Source organism: Cryptomeria japonica, chromosome 7 (genome assembly GCF_030272615.1).
Source record: "Cryptomeria japonica chromosome 7, Sugi_1.0, whole genome shotgun sequence".
NCBI classification, from domain to species: Eukaryota; Viridiplantae; Streptophyta; class Pinopsida; order Cupressales; family Cupressaceae; genus Cryptomeria; species Cryptomeria japonica.
In genome coordinates this window covers 503,824,624-503,841,240 of record NC_081411.1, presented here as the reverse complement: position 1 = coordinate 503,841,240, position 16,617 = coordinate 503,824,624, and the positions used below count along the sequence as shown (strand labels likewise).

The window sequence follows — 16,617 nt, the reverse complement described above, 5'->3', positions numbered from 1 at the left end:
ATAGTTCATTTGTCTGTGTGTGTGTTTTTGTGTGCGTGTGTTTCACATATTTGATTCCTTCAATCAAATTTCGCTTCTAATCAAAAAAAAGAAAAGGGAAGTCTCCATCAGGTTCTTTATGATTTGTCCAACGAATTCACGATTATTCATGAAAAATAATGAACAATTGAATAGAATATCTATTTTTACATAATACACTATTGTAGTTTTTTTTACTTTCTTCTTAAAGCTCTGGACAAAGCCAGATCAAAATTAGCTTTTATATAGATTAGAAGAGATTTGACAAATCGGGATTGACTTTGTTAAAGATAACAAATTATCTTTAGCCTCCTTTGGGTGCGTGGCTAGAAGAGATTGAAGGCCCTTGCTCGCCTGGATCTACTGAACCACCAACCCCATTCAATAATCTAGGAAAATATATTTCTATAATAGTAGGTAAGAGGTAAATATCTTTCCTCTAGCCGAATTATCTGTTCCCATCCATTCGACATTTGGCTCAATCTTAAAAGAAAAGATTGGGCCGAGTTCAATTTGATTAAGGGACCAAACAGACCAAAGTCACTCGATTACAAGCGACCAATCGTATCAAATTCAAATTTGATTTCTTTCCATACTTCACAAGCGATAGCTAGTTCAGAGCTCCACTTAGTAGCTTCGCGGATCACTTCATTACCTTCATGTGCAAGATCATGTCCTTCATTACAAGCTTGTACACAAGACTCTAAAGCGACCCGATTAGCCACTGCACCAGGTGCATTTCCCCAAGGGTGCCCCAAAGTCCCTCCACCAAACTGTAATATGGAATCATCCCCAAAGATCTCAATCAGAGCAAGCATATGCCAAACATGAATACCTCCTGAAGCTACAAGCATAACACCTGACATACAGACCCAACCTTGAGTAAAATAAATACAACTTCGATCTTTTTCAATAAAATCATCATGCAATAGATCAACAAAACCCAAAGTGACTTCTCATTGTCCTTCAAGTTTACCTACTATAGTACCAAAGTGAATATGATCTCCACCAAACATACGTGGTGCTTTAGCTAGTATATGGAAGTGCATACCATGATTTCTTTGTCTATCAGTAACTGCATGCATCATGCAGTGAATGTGAAGAAGTAGGCCCTTATTTCGCCAATTATGAGCCAAAAAAGTATTTGTCGTAAAACCTCCAATCAAACTATCATGCATGACCACAGGAACTCCCAATTCTCTGGCAAATACTACTCTTTTCATCATTTTTTCACATGTACTAGCATTCAAGTATTGTCCATTAATCTCACCCATCTCAGCCTGAGCTTTATAAATTGCTTCTGCACAAAAGCAGAAACGATCTCTCCAGTGCATGATTGGTTGGGAATTCACCTTTTCATCATTCTTGGTAAAATCAAGTCCACCCCGGAGACATTCATAAACCACTCTACCATAATTCTTGGCAGATAGACCCAATTTTGGTTTTATAGTACATCCAAACAAAGGACGACCATGTTTGTTTAATTTATCTCTTTCTACTTGAATACCATGTGGTGGCCTCGGAAAGTTTTTGAATAAGCAAGAGGAATTTGTAAATCTTCCAGACGTAGAGCCTGTAAGGCTTTGAATCCAGATACATTACCTACAATAGAAGTGAACAAGTTAGTAACAAAACCTTCTTCAAAAAGATCTAAAGGGTAAGAACATAGGCAATCAATTGATTCTCCTCTCCAGGAACGGGTTCAATATCGTAGCATCACCCCTTGTAACGATCAAGACTCGTAAGTCCATTGATCCAAACAGTCGTCCACATACCAGTGGAAGATTCAACGGCTATTGCTGCTCCCGCTTCTTCGGGGGGCACTCCAGGTTGAGGAGTGACTCGGACTGCTGCTAAGATATCAGTATCTTTGGTCTGATATTCCGGAGTATAATAAGTTAACTTGTAATCTTTAACACCAACTTTGAATCCGACACTTGCTTTAGTCTCTGTTTTTGGTGACATAAATAAGTCCCTCCCAATGATTAATTGGTTAATAGCTCTTACAAGAACGAGATCTACTCGACCTAGGTGTCAAAAGTAAAGAATCACTTTTGTAATACAAAATACTCATTTTGTAGCCTTTACTGTCAAAAAGGCTTTTCTTTCAAGTAATATTGTATCATGTTATCTATGTATGACGCAACCCAATTTCTTATTTCAACTAACTTGAGGACCTTTCCATATTTCTAATTGATTCTATAGAAGTAAATGTGATAGATTTCTTAATTTTAGGCGAAGAAGAAACTGAGAAAAAAATTGCAATAGCTAACTGTATGGGTATAGGTGGAAATGTGCCTAGTTATTGACTCAGCAAGTTGAAGACTTCTTTATGATTGTTATCCATTTACTTCCAATTTCATAGATTAATATCTCTTTATCTCAACAAAATCGCATCAACAACCTCTAGTCGTGTTCTAGCTCTTTTGAGAGCCACATCAGCCTCGATTGCTTGTCTCTTGCCTTCAGCTCGCACACGATCAGCTTTAGCTAGTCTAAAACTTTCCTGAGCCTCTTGAAAATCAATATCAATGCCTCTTTCTGCATTATTTACCAATAATGTGATTTCATGATTGCCTATCTTGGCAAAAACACCCATCATCCTATATCCAACGATGTTACAATTGTAGTATGGTTGGGTAATACACCCATTTGACCACTATTGGTAGTTAGTATTATTTCTTGAACTTCTAAACCCCAAACAACTCGATTGGGAGTGACTACACAAAGATTTAGGTTCATTTTGTTTCTTTAAATTTCTTTTAAGTTCATAGCCTTTGCAGTAGCTTCATCAATGTTACCCACCAAATAAAAAGATTGTTCGGGTAGACCATCTAATTCTCCGGAAAGGATCATTTGAACACCTTTAATTGTCTCTATTAGACTAACATATTTACCAGGGGAACTAGTGAATAACTCTGCTACAAAAAAGGGTTGTGACAAAAACTGTTCAATTTTTCTTGCTCTTGCCACAAATAAACAATCATCTTCTGATAATTCGTCTAATCCAAGAATAGCTATAATATCTTGAAGTTCCTTATAATGTTGCAAAGTTTGTTTAACTCCTTGCGCAGTCCTACGATCGAAGGTTGGAGCATAGTTGACGTGGAATCTAAGGGATCTACTGTTGCATAGATCCCCTTGGTAGCTAATCCTCTCAATAGTACAGTAGTAGCATCTAAATGTGCAAATGTTGTAGCAAGAGCGGGATCAGTCAAGTCATCTACAAATACATAAACTGCTTGAATGGAGGTTATAGATCCTTCTTTGGTAGAAGTTATTCTCTCTTGTAAAGAACCCATTTTCATGCTAAGAGTTGGCTGATAAGCCACTACGGAAGGCATTCTGCCTAATAATGCAGATAGCTCTGATCCTGCTTGGACAAAGAAGAAGATATTATCAATAAATAGGAGTACATCTTGTTTATTGACATCTCAAAAATATTCAGCCCTAGTTAAAGCAATTAAACCTACTCTCATACAAGCTCCTACTGGTTCATTCATCTAACCATACACCAAAGCTACTTTTGATTCTGATATATTTTGTTCATTAATGACTCCCGAATCTTTCATTTCCTTGTAAAGATCATTCCCTACACAAGTACATTCTCCTACTCCACCACCGCCAAATACAGAAATACCTCCATGAGCCTTAGCAATGTTGATGATTAATTCAATAATTAACACTGTTTTACCCACTCCAGCTCCCCCAAATAATCCAATTTTTCCCCCATAGCGGTAAGGAGCTAAAAGATCCACTACTTTAATGCTTGTTTCAAACATTTAAAATTTGGTATCCAATTATGTACAGACGGGAGCAGATCTATGAATAGAAGATGTTGTGAGAGAATCTACAAGACCTAAGTCATCAACGGGTTCCCCAAGAACACTAAAAATTCTCCCAAGAGTAGTTTCACCAACAGGAACACTAAGTGAACCTCCTGTATCAATTACTTCATTCCTCTCATCAAACCGTCTATAGTACTCATAGCTACAGCTCTAACCTTATTATTTCCTAATAATTGTTCTACCTCACAAGTCACACTTATTGGCTGACCAGTTGTATCATTATCCTTAACTATCAAAGAATTGTAAATTCTAGGCATATTACATGGAGGGAAAGATATGTCTAAAACTGGGTCGATTATCCAATCAATACGTCCTGCCTTCTTTTCTACAAGTGCGGAAACCCCAAGAATAAAAGGATTGGTTCTCAACAAAAAAAGGATATTGATTCTAATTGCTAATACTAGCAAAAACCCTAAAAAAGCACACATGCTCCATTATGAGTTGATTAGTCAATAATCATTTAGAGTTATAACTTACATTTACATAGTAATTTCTTTCTCAATTGCTAATACTAGCAAAAAACCTAAAAAAGACAAATGCTCCATTATGAGTTGATCAGTCAATAATCATTTAGAGTTATAACTTACATTTACATAGTAATCTCTTTCTCAATTGCTAATACTAGCAAAAAACCTAGAAAAGCACAAATGCTCCATTATGAGTTGATCAGTCAATAATCATTTAGAGTTATAACTTACATTTACTTAGTAATCTCTTTCTTTGTAAAGTTCAACTTCAATAATGATCTAAAAATGGATTCATTATTTAAATGAATCGAAATAATTGATATTATTAAAATAAAGTAAAACTTATTTGATGTGATTGAGTAATAAATCGCATCAAATAAGTTTTACCTACTATTGGATTTGAACAAATGACTCTCGTCGTATGAAAGCAATACTCTAACCACTAAGTTAAGTGGGTTATTTATTATCATAGATAGAGTCGTACCTAGAAACAATTCTAGGTATAATTAGACATATAAACAATATGCCCTTAACTAGGATTCGAATGGTCAATCAAATATCATCCATCTTGACAAAAAGTGATCTATTTTATTTGTATATCTTCAAGACTAAACTGTGAAGGGCTAGAGCTCAACTAGATAGAGCACCTCATTTACATGTGTGCCAATGGTTTTTAGGAGACTTTATTGATTCATTTGATCCATAAGATAGATTTGAGTCTTACTCTATGAATTGGGAGAACAATACCATGAAAATGATGAAGTTTGCTCTAATTCGAACTATGGATCTAGTTGATATGGTTTAATCTTGTGGACATTCAATGTCAGACATAATGAGTACAATACAAAGATCTCAAAAAAGAATTATTTTCGCCCTATGAACTTTGAGGTGTATGAAGTCTCATATTATTCTATTTTTAGGGTGAGAGAGACTCCATTTGGAGAATCTATGTCTAAACATGACAAACCTACATCAAGGAAACCTTTTGAAGCACTTTGGGAATGCTTCTGAAAAATTTCTGTTTGAAGCAAATGGAGCCATCTTATTATCTTTCTAGAAAGAAGAGAATGGAAGGCTAACTGATTTTTCCATCAGTTACTGAAAGAGCCCAATGCAATAAATGTTGATGATTTATAGCTTCGGTCGAAGTAATCTCATCAAATCATATGTATAAGTAATGCTGATTATACCATCAGCATGATTAATGATTTGTAAATATCTATATATACATATTAATATATGTAATAATAATAAGTGTTCTTATTATATATATATATAACTTATGATTGAAATATTAAATTATTAATCATGTTGTTGATAAATCATTGAGATTAACCATGTTGAATCGATAAGTAATATCGATTATATCAATCACATTGTTATACCAAATTGAATATGAGCACCGAATTACTAAATGATCATAAGTATTGATCAAATGGAATGATCAATATAAATCGATCATCCACATTAAACAGTTCGATATTATTAATCGCTGTTTGAATCAACTATGGTCAATCTTCCTATCAAAACGATTATGTGAATCATTACCTGTAGTTGATAAATAACATACGACTATGTGAATCGTTATCTTGCTAAACAGTTATATGAATCGGTATGCAGAGAGGCATGTCTATTCATTGACATGTCTCCACGTAAGTGGAGGCATGTCTATTCATTGACATGCCTATACCGTTATATATATATATCATGATAGAGTTCCATTCTAAAAGGTAAGTACAGAAATTGAAAGTGCAAGCCAATAAGACATCGATCTCCTTCATTTGCAGTCCAGCAAATACTTTATGAATTAAGTTGTGTTCTCTTCATACATGCAGCAACCTGCGCATAGAGTTCATAGTCATATAGCTTAGTTGTGAACCAAGTAATAGAAATAAACTTAAAACTACTCACATATCAAATCTGATCCAAACTTTAACATGGTATCAGAGCAAGTTTGAAGAAAAGATCCGATCAGATTTGTAAAAGGAAACAACAAAGATCCAATCAGATTTGTAAAAGGAAACAAAAAAGATCCGATCAGAGCAGGTTCCCAGAGATTCCAGCTCAAATTAAAATTGAATTGCTGGAGAAATTGACTGTTTTACATCAAGTCGTGAAGCTGGAATATTGGCTCGGGATCAATATTGTGACCAAAATCGAAGGGTTGTGGAGAGATAAATTTGTGCATTATCTTTCACTGATTCTTATTCATCAACATCCCGTCTTGGAAACATATAAATTAACATGGCGAGTTGAATCGAACGGCATAAGAGAGATATTCCTTGTGGCACGGGTGCATATTGTTATCGTTAAACATTTACGCCAGGCGCCATTTATCTTCATAAGCATGGTTTGGGAAATGATTGTCGATATCCAATATCAATGGGTCTTCTTCTTTTTTTTGGTGGCATATTGATATTCTAAGTGGCGGGTCTCGTCATTTTTTATCGAAGCCACTAATGGAGAGGCATGGCCTTGACTTGTAGACAAGTGGTACGATATAATCTTCTCTTGCCATGAAAAGCATTTATATTGGACAAACTTACTATTGAAGCACATCGAGAATCATACAAAGGATTCAAGAGGGTTGGAGCACAATAAGAATTCCACACAGAGGTGCCGCACATGGGTGTGTGTTGTGTTAATCATTATTAAAATGATTTTGTGCAAAATAAAACATTTTGGAGTTACATAGGAGTCAGACTGTATCGAACAGCCCAGCATATGATTCTCATCAACTTCTCAGGCACTTTCATGTTAAACAGTGGGTGTTTGTTTTTGGTTGGAGCTTGGGGGTCGAAATTTTGGAAGCAAAGATTATTGTTATTATAACGGATATAAAGAAATGTATCTGCACTGGCGTTGTTTTGATTGGTTAATTCGCTGATATTGTGATTATTGGATGGCAGAACTGTTTCGTCCTTTGCGGAGTTAAGTCTTCTTAGCATAGCATAAATATTCATGCCTTAGGTGCGAGTCTTCCCTTCAGACCACAGTGGAAGTGACAATCCACTCATTCTTATTTTAGCATGAACCAGTTTATCCTAGACTTTGCTTTCTAACACTGTGGTGCGAGAGTTTTATTGGAGCCCGACTTTCACATTGCATCGTGGTTGATGGTGACTAGTGAGGCTCATGATAAATGAACATCAATTCTTCTCATATCTGTGCAGCTTCTTTAAAGGTCTCTTAGAAAATTCAAAAGATTTGAATGACTTGTGCGATTTGTTCTTGGCACAGTATTCCTAGTATATGCATGAGCATTCTGGTGAGAGTAATTCTAAAGTTAGTGGGAGGAACCAAATCTCAATTACGACATTGGAAATGGTAATAGTTGGGAGCCATTAATACAGTGTGAGGCCGAGTTTATATACAGCTATTATATTGAAGAGGAGTAGATTGGCAGATTATGAGCAGCTTTCATTACTGTGATTGTGGTCATTATCTATCGGGCCTGTTATGTTTGAGCACATATTATGATGAGACCAAGTCGCACCTGTAGTGTGAATCAAACTCTTCATTGCAGGCCTCTTTGAGGTTTCAGAGTTTATCGTCATCAATAATTCCTGCAGCAGAGGTATTCCATTATCATTCACTTCTCTTACTTTGGCGGTTCCCTTCATTCAGTGTGGCCTGTAGTATCTTGGCATGAGGCTTCTATAGTGGCATTAGTGCTTGGAGGGTTATGGAATTCAGTATAATTGCATCATTGTAAGGTTTACCTAGAAGTTGCTGTGAAAAGCACCTCTGCAAATTCATATGCAACCTCCAATGAACTGTATGAGAATGTGGGAGCACAAACATAGCATGTAAACTGTTCAACATATTGCCTCAATGAGATGTCACCTCATGAAATGCAATTGGCAAGTGTAAAGCCAAATTCTGCATTCTTTACCAACCGCATTATTACAAATGCTTTGAAATAGGTTATGGGTAGCCCTCAAAGCATAATTAAAGGAGGATTCCTGTCAGAGATTACAGCTGGAAATGTTCAGGTAAGGATGTATGCAGGCATGTACGCACAGACATGGCACATGAACTTTTATGACAAAATACCCCAAAGAATTATGCTCTCAGCCAAAGCTGTAGCTGGCAGTCTTTCAAATATACAAACATAAAGAGGAGTATACAGACTGCTGTATGTTAAAGTTTCTATAAGAGTGATGGTTGGCAACTTGGTTAGCCATCACCAAACTCTGCGTAGGGGGCAACCTATTCAATCTCCGTGTATCTTTGAGACCCTTGGTAGGAGTTCCAACACTCAAGAAGGTTGGCGTGTCTCAGGCTTGAAGTACGATGTTCCTGGACTGAGTGTCTCAGTGGATGAAAAGTTTCAGACACAATTTCAAGACTAACTTATAAGAGATAAGTATTTTTATGGTTGAATAATGTTCATGAACTTTTCATGCTGTCATTAATTCTTGCTATTGGGATAGTGAATCATATATGATGGGAACATTGTCTGAATCATGTATGATTCTGGCATTGATGTTTCTCTTCGAGATAGTCTTGAACTATTAGTAATCTCTCTTAATGCTTTCAGGACAGACTAAGTGCATAAGGATGATGAGAGATTGCATTCAAGGAAGGGAAATCTTGATAATTGCTTGCATTTCTTCGAAGAGGAAGAATCATCATTCAGAGGGAGCCTGACAAACCTACAGAAGCAACCTTGGACGAGAAGGTCAGGAGGTTGAGGTTAGTACTTCAAGCTTCAGAGGGAGCGGCTAGAAGATCTTGATCATATTGATTCAGAGGGAGTAGACCATGTCGAGATTGTTTCTCTAGTGATCAGGAAATTGCAGCAGCTAGAGGAATCTATGATTCATGAGATAGAGTTCCATGGATGGATGGATACTTGGCAGGCTTGGGATTCACCAAGGGTGATGCAAACCTTCAAGACAAGCTTGGAGATATGGAAAAATGAAGCTCTAATTAAAAGGGAGGCTCAACATTAGTGATCTTCTGTCATTTGATAATACATTTCTCTTTGAGAGAGACTTGAGGTGAAAGTCCTTATCTCCGCCCTTAGATAGAGTTACATTTCAGAGGTAAGCTTGGTATGATTGAAATGTAACTTCTGAGAATTGAGTCTCAGCATTTTTTATTATTGTACTAACAAATTCTAAAAGAAGTTTATTATAAACTCTTTTGTCATGTGTGTCATTACATGACTTTATGGGCAACTGTGTGCATCTTTAAGAAGTGACGACTTCTGAATGATAATCACTTGTACTTCTAGTAGTTATTGGAAGGTGACGACTTTACAATAACTCTACATTCTATCATGATAGATATCATATGGTTGATATCTGTGAACATGTCATGATAGTTCATATCTCTTAAAACAATTTCAACTGTATATCATAAGGTTGACATCTTGGATTGTTGAGATATGTCATGGTGGATATTAAGTGCTTAATATCTGTGGGTATGCCATGATCTTCTATATCCCTATGGTAGGCATCATATGGTTGATGCTAGTGCACATACCATAATGGATATGGTGAGCTTTTGGTGAGTATCATAAGTGTTGATATTTGTAGACCATTGCTCCTGATATCATATAATGATATATACTACACTATGTGTAGTTCTACTATGAGTACCTTGTGATCCTCCTCCCTAGCTAAGAGGGAGTGTTGATGATTTATAGCTTTGGTAGGAGTAATCTCATCAAATCATATGTATAAGTAATGCTGATTATACCATCAGCATGATTAATGATTTGTAAATATGTATATATACATATTAATATATGTAATAATACTAAGTGTTCTTATTATATATATATATATATATATATATATTATATATATATATATATATATATATATATATATATATATATTACTTATGATTGAAATATTAAATCATTAATCATGTTGTTGATAAATAATTGAGATTAATCATGTTGAATCGATAAGTAATATCGATTATATCAATCACATTGTTATACCAAATTGAATATGAGCACCGAATTACTAAATGATCATAAGTATCGATTATATTGATCAAATGGAATGATCAATATAAATCGATCATCCACAGTAAACAGTTTGATATTATTAATCACTGTTTGAATCAACTATGGTCAATCTTCATATCAAAACGATTTTGTGAATCGTTACCTGCTGTTAATAAATAACAAACGACTATGTGAATCGTTATCTTGCTAAACGGTTATATGAATCGGTATGCAGAGAGGCATCTCAATGAAGAGACATGTCTCCACGTACGTGGAGGCATGTCTATTCATCGACATGTCTCTACGTACGTAGAGGCATGTCTATTCATTGACATGCCTATACCATGATATATATATCATGATAGAGTTCGATTCTAAACGGTAAGTACAGAAATTGAAAGTGCAAGCCAATAAGACATCGATCTCCTTCATTTGCAGTCCAGCAAATACTTTATGAATTAAGTTGTGTTCTCTTCATACATGCAGCAACCTGCACATAGAGTTCATAGTCATATAGCTTAGTTGTGAACCAAGTAATAGAAATAAACTTAAAACTACTCACCTATCAAATCTGATCCAAACTTTAACAATAAAAATGCATGTTGGGTTCTTGAAACAGTTTGAATCATTTTGGTAATAAGAAATTTGATCTGTTCTATCAAGAAGGTCTACAGTTCGAGTCCATACAGCCCTATACAATAAGAAAACTCTTCTATTCTTTCTCTCTCATATTGTCCCTATGATTCGAAGCTAATTTTAAATTAAAAATCAAGCATCTCATTTTTTATTTTTTTTGTTTAAATGCAAAACACAAAAGATAAATTTTTGATGAAAAAGTAAAGAGGAAATACGAATGAAAAGAAAAAAGAATTTAGAATTATAATAAGTAATATAATTTCGACTGCGGCTCAAAGTCTTATTCCCTAATATCTTTGTTATATAGAACAATAGATCGGAAATCATGTCAAAATGTGGGCACATAATAATCTTTTTTTATATGAAAGATTTCATAGGCTCCACGGGTCAATCAGTACCTATCGATTATAATCGATATATAATCAAACTCCATTGTTTTTTTCAATTTGCTAGAAAGATATAGTATCGATTTGATTTCCCCTTGAACATTTTATTCCAATATGTGTGCCTTGAGAAGGACTTGAACCTCCACACTCAGTAGTCACACGTGCTAGGTGTTTACCTCATGCATATCATATGCCTTTTATAGAGCATGTTTGCTCTTGTTGGCCCGCTCAAATATTGTATAAGAGATTTAGCATGTTTCCAAGTAAGGGATTTACTAGAGAATAGAACTTGACAATGAGGCCCACACCAAGTTGTAATGCCAATGTGTAAAATCCCAGCATCTTCAATAAGATCATTATATTTACTTCCTAAATCATTTGATTGTAACCATTGTAGTATTTCTTAGAATCAAGATTGACTTGGCAAACCAAAAGTATAAATGGAATTTAATTTCTACAGATTCACCTTTTTCTACTTTTTCAATTTTTTTCAAATATTATAAGACTTCTTTTTGATTTGCAGACAACTTCTTTTGAATGATTATAATAGAGCATAGACTAGAATCTTCGTGAGTTTTTAAAAGTAGGGGTCTTGGTGGGCCCATTTTTCAATCTAGGGTTTTGTGTCTTTTCCTTTTCTTTCCTGAGTTTTTTTAAAATTGGGCTTTTTTCTATTTATTTTGGGAGGAAGTAGGGGTGCCTCTAGAGAGAAATGTCCCCTTCTCTACAAGGTCCTCCCAAGGAGGATCTTTTGGCAATGGTACCTAGACGGACAATGAGGGGGCATTTCATCCTAATCCTACCACTCCCAGACATTGTTGTGCCATAGAACAATTCATTTATCCCAAGGAATGCCCAATAAAAATAACTTAAAGTGGAACATTAAATTAAAAAAACTTAAGTGGATCCCTTATTATGACAGCAAATTAATGATTTAACTTCCCTAGGCAAACCTAGCAACCTTGATATAGTGATTGACCCCCAATTCCCTAGGCAACCTTGACCAACTTGATTTGACCCTCAAGTTACTTGGCATCAAGATCAACTATTGAAGCCTTACTCCAATCTAGTGTCATGTACATTAGGTACAAAGTGAATAAATGTTGCAATTCATTCAGTTTAACCACTTCAAGATAACATGTATGAACCATGGGGGGAGGTCATTGCAGTGCAACGGTAAAGTTGCAAAGTGGTGTCGATACCACGTTCATGGTTCGAGTCTTGGCATGTTTATGCTTGGTCGAATTGTTTCCTTCGTCTGGTGTGTTTGCAAGAATTTTGTGGTGTGTTGGACGGTGTATGCTGCACGGATTGACTTCGCGGTGGTATTAATGCCAAGGTTTTGGCTGCGTCAGGCCCCCCACAATTGATGGTGGTCCACACACCCTCGTAAGCAACGTAAGCCCAATGGGCAGTGGTTGATGGTGACCGGTCGCTAAGTCAGGCGAAGGACTAGCGGATGGAGAGATAAGAAGGAACGCATGGAGAGATGAGGAGCGGGAGGTCTAAGGAGTAATATGGAGAGATCAAGAGAGAGAGGTATAAGGAGAAATATGGAGAGATAAGGGGGGCAGCAGAGGGATAAGAAGGTGGTTGCACAAATATGAGCCCGGAGGTATCTAACCACAGGGAGGGGGTCCCTCAATTGTGACCCTCACTGGTTAGAAACTCCAGTCCAAAAAAGTCATTACCAATCCAAAAAAAAACATGTATGAACCATGATTGGTGCCACAAGCCCTCATCTAAATACCACTAGGCACTTGAATTTCAAAATGTCAACCCCGAACTTATAAATGATTTATGGTCCCAAAAGAGAACAAGTACAATAAATCAGAAATTGCCTAAGTAACAATTTTTTGATTAAAAAATTCATCATTTCTTTTATAAAGTTGGGGTCAACAATTTTACCCATGAAAATTGAGGTAAATTAGAAAAAATCATATAATGCCATTAAATTAGGAAAATTGGGATTTTGGCAATTTTCCACAATTTTTGGTCAAATAATTAGCATTTTGGGGCTGTTTTTACTACTTTGGTGATTTTTTTCTAAATTTTCCCTAATACTAAGACTAGTACTAATTCAATTTTTAAATAAACCTAATTCTAACCCAAACCTAATTTTTTTCCAACTAAATCTTGATTTTTTTAACACTTTATGTTTTGGCTAGCCAATTCATTCTATGTCGTCACTAGTTCATCCCTATTACCTTGTCAATTTAGGTGCAATTCATTTCAGGTCCAAATACCAGTCCAATGCAAGCGAGGGTACAGCCAAGGTTTCAAGTTTGACCTATGGATTCGTCCTAGACCAACACAATAGAACGCAATAAGAATTTTGATGTTTTTTCAAAATTTGTTGTAAAACCAACAATTTGACCCCTTTTTAGACTATTTTCTGATTTTTAAAGCTATTTATGGAATCACCTTTCCACAATTGTGTTTGTTTGCGATATCCCATCATCTAAGCTTTGCATTTGCATTTTGAGGAAAGGGTTTCAATGACATGTTTTGTATTGAGAATGCTTAAGAACCAACATAACCAACAAGCAAAGAAGCATAATATTAAACCAAGCTCTAGTCGATGGCTCCATCCAATCAAGTGAAATCATACCCGCTTTAGAGAGATAAATGGGATAGGTTGTCCCTTCTCATCACAATTCTCCTTGAATAGCCTAGAAAAGGCATCTAGAGGTGACAAAAGTAACAAAGACCTCCAATTCATGAAAATGGCCTCGCTATTTATCATGGCACTAACAAATTATATTAATACGAACACAAATATTATGAATATAGTATAAGTTATAATTATGATTATATTTATATGCAAATGAATATTATGAATATCAATACAAGTTATAATTATGCACGTATAATATTAATATATATCTATTTATATATTTTATATGATATATCTAATCATATTAATATATTTTTTATTTTTTATTTATATTTATAAAAATGGATATTAGATATATTTTTTATTTTACTATATTTATTTATTATTTATTAAGAAATGGCATTTATGTATGTATTTTTATATGTTTTTGTATGGGCGAACCAAAATGAACCCAACCTCCAAATTTTTTTTGACCAAACCCATGGAACTAGTACCAAGGCAAGTAAGTTAGAATTTATTACCAAGAAAGATTTTTTCTACAAAGAATCATTCTACATGAAGAATTGAATACAAAACCACAATTTTTTTATAACAACCTAGATATGCTATGAAACCAATAGTTATCATGCTACATGACCACAATAAATTTTGGCCCTATAACAAAAAAAAAAGATTCTACGAATATCCTAATACCCATGGCATCAACAAGTGATATTTTTCGTCCAACCTAAGAGAACTTGGCTAGCTGTCTCTCCTTTAAGTTTCTAAAGGGAGTCCAAGCATTCTTTTGCAATTCTCACCAACCAGTAACCAATGGCAAATTTGTATAGCTTACAAATGGTAATTAATAGATACAATTAATTTTAGGATAATGCCCAAGGAAACTGCTTAGATCACAATCACATGAATATTGGCTGACAGCTTTTTCTCCGTTCATATGCCTTTGTGACTGCAGCAAAACAAACCCCTAGAATACAGAAGCCATGTCACTTGCTCAGTCAAGACTGAACATGTATTACAAGAAAATATGGAAGTCAAATCTCCCTAAGCCTTAAAATAAAGCTCTAACCAGCTCCCTTTAGGAACTCTGCTCTAGTAGGTTGATCCTTGTGGAGGTTAGTTGTCCTTTGTCCTTGCATTTGGCTTTTAACTTATATAATGAAAATTTTGGGCCCACTTAACGTGGCCGACCTGCTGCAGGCATTTATGCAGCGATACCTACCTCTTCTCCAGACAAAAAATAATCAATTTCACCCCCAAACAAATGGATAATATGCATCTTTACACTCATTCTGGAATCTATGGTTGCTAACAACTACCCGTTAGTTTAGATTTTAAAATCAGTTAATTGTAACAAAGCATGGTCGTTGAAAGCCACTCGAAAGAATTTTTCAAGGTCAAAGGGCCTAATGCCAATGACGATTGTAATCAACTATAAATTGGAGAACTAACTATTAAACTTTGAAACAATTTACAAGGTCTTCCTGAACACTGGAATTGAAAGCACACTAATTATTATCAATGACATTAGCGCTACTCAAAAAAAGCACAAGCTAACAATTGGAACCTAATGGCCTGCGACTGAACAAAGATTTAATAACGAGGAGATCGATGCTGAACATGGAGCTTTCTATCAAGAATGGGCGAAATAGGGGCTCAAGGCGAATAGAACTTCAAATTCACATATAATCTTATACAGCCCGCACAGTGTTGCTCGCTAATTTGCGGTATCTATCAAAACCCCAAATAACAAACAAGAAGCAGACTCTTTACGTCTAGGCAAAACGGTAAGGCCTCCAGTGTAAGATCAATCTGATTTGACAAACAATAATTGAAAATAAAACAAAGAGGCACGTGGATCACACAAGATTGGGTTTTTCGTGCTGCGTTTGATTGATGTTTAGGGTTTAGACAGAGAAGAGAAAGCGATCACCGTAACATTTGATAGGTAGAAATAGCAATTATAAGATGAAGTGAAGAATGATAACTTACACCCCTCCTGCCACGCCGCCCGCCACGAGAGATTTACAGACAGTGAGAATAGCGTGACTGGGGGCTTTGACCCCTTCGCTCGCTAACTTGGCCTCCTCGGCCAGGTTAACAAACGTTGCCACCGCCGCCTCCTTGCTTTCTGCCATTGATATCGCCCTACTTCACTTTCCTCACTGCTCGCCCGATCGAGCCCTTGCCAACCATAAACCCCTCTCACCAAACCCCACTTCCCTCTAACCTTCCGACTAACTAACAGATTTGTTGCGCACGATGACGGAATTCCACGAATCCGTCACTTTCTGCCCCTCTGATTCAAACGATGTCCGTCTGTTAAATAACGCCACCATAACATTTGTCTCACGTGCATTAAAGAACAAAATCAACTTAAAAAAGGGAAGGAAAAAGTGAACACAATGTATCACAAGGCGTCAGACCAAGCAACTTGAGGTTGAAAATCACCCCGCTCATAAGGAAGGAAGGGACGAGACTAAACTGAAATTTGTCCTACTTGAACCCCGTTATTCTGATCCTCTCAATTATACATTAATGAGTTAATGATCATGAAAAGAGGCTTCAATCTCTAGAAGAAAGGGGTTAGAAAGAAGACATCAAATTGGAAAACTCATCTAGATCAAAGGTCTAGTGTACTTCAATTTTATTGCTTAACTTCTTTTAAAGTTATTCA

General features: G+C 35.8%; 1 protein-coding gene and 2 pseudogenes across 1 annotated transcript in view; all 3 read right to left on the bottom strand.

Moving 5' to 3' along the window:
* Positions 1 to 16,313, bottom strand: part of LOC131060166 (mitochondrial adenine nucleotide transporter ADNT1) — a 73,420-nt gene extending 57,107 nt beyond the window's left edge. The window contains exon 1 of the mRNA XM_057993296.2: positions 15,933 to 16,313. Coding sequence (XP_057849279.1) covers positions 15,933 to 16,078 — 146 coding nt within the window. The 5' untranslated portion in view covers positions 16,079 to 16,313. The remainder of the gene's footprint in view (positions 1 to 15,932) is intronic.
* On the bottom strand, positions 567 to 1,983 carry LOC131060165 (ribulose bisphosphate carboxylase large chain-like; annotated as a pseudogene).
* Positions 2,766 to 4,431, bottom strand: LOC131060167 (ATP synthase subunit beta, chloroplastic-like; annotated as a pseudogene).
* Positions 16,314 to 16,617: the final 304 nt, after the last annotated feature.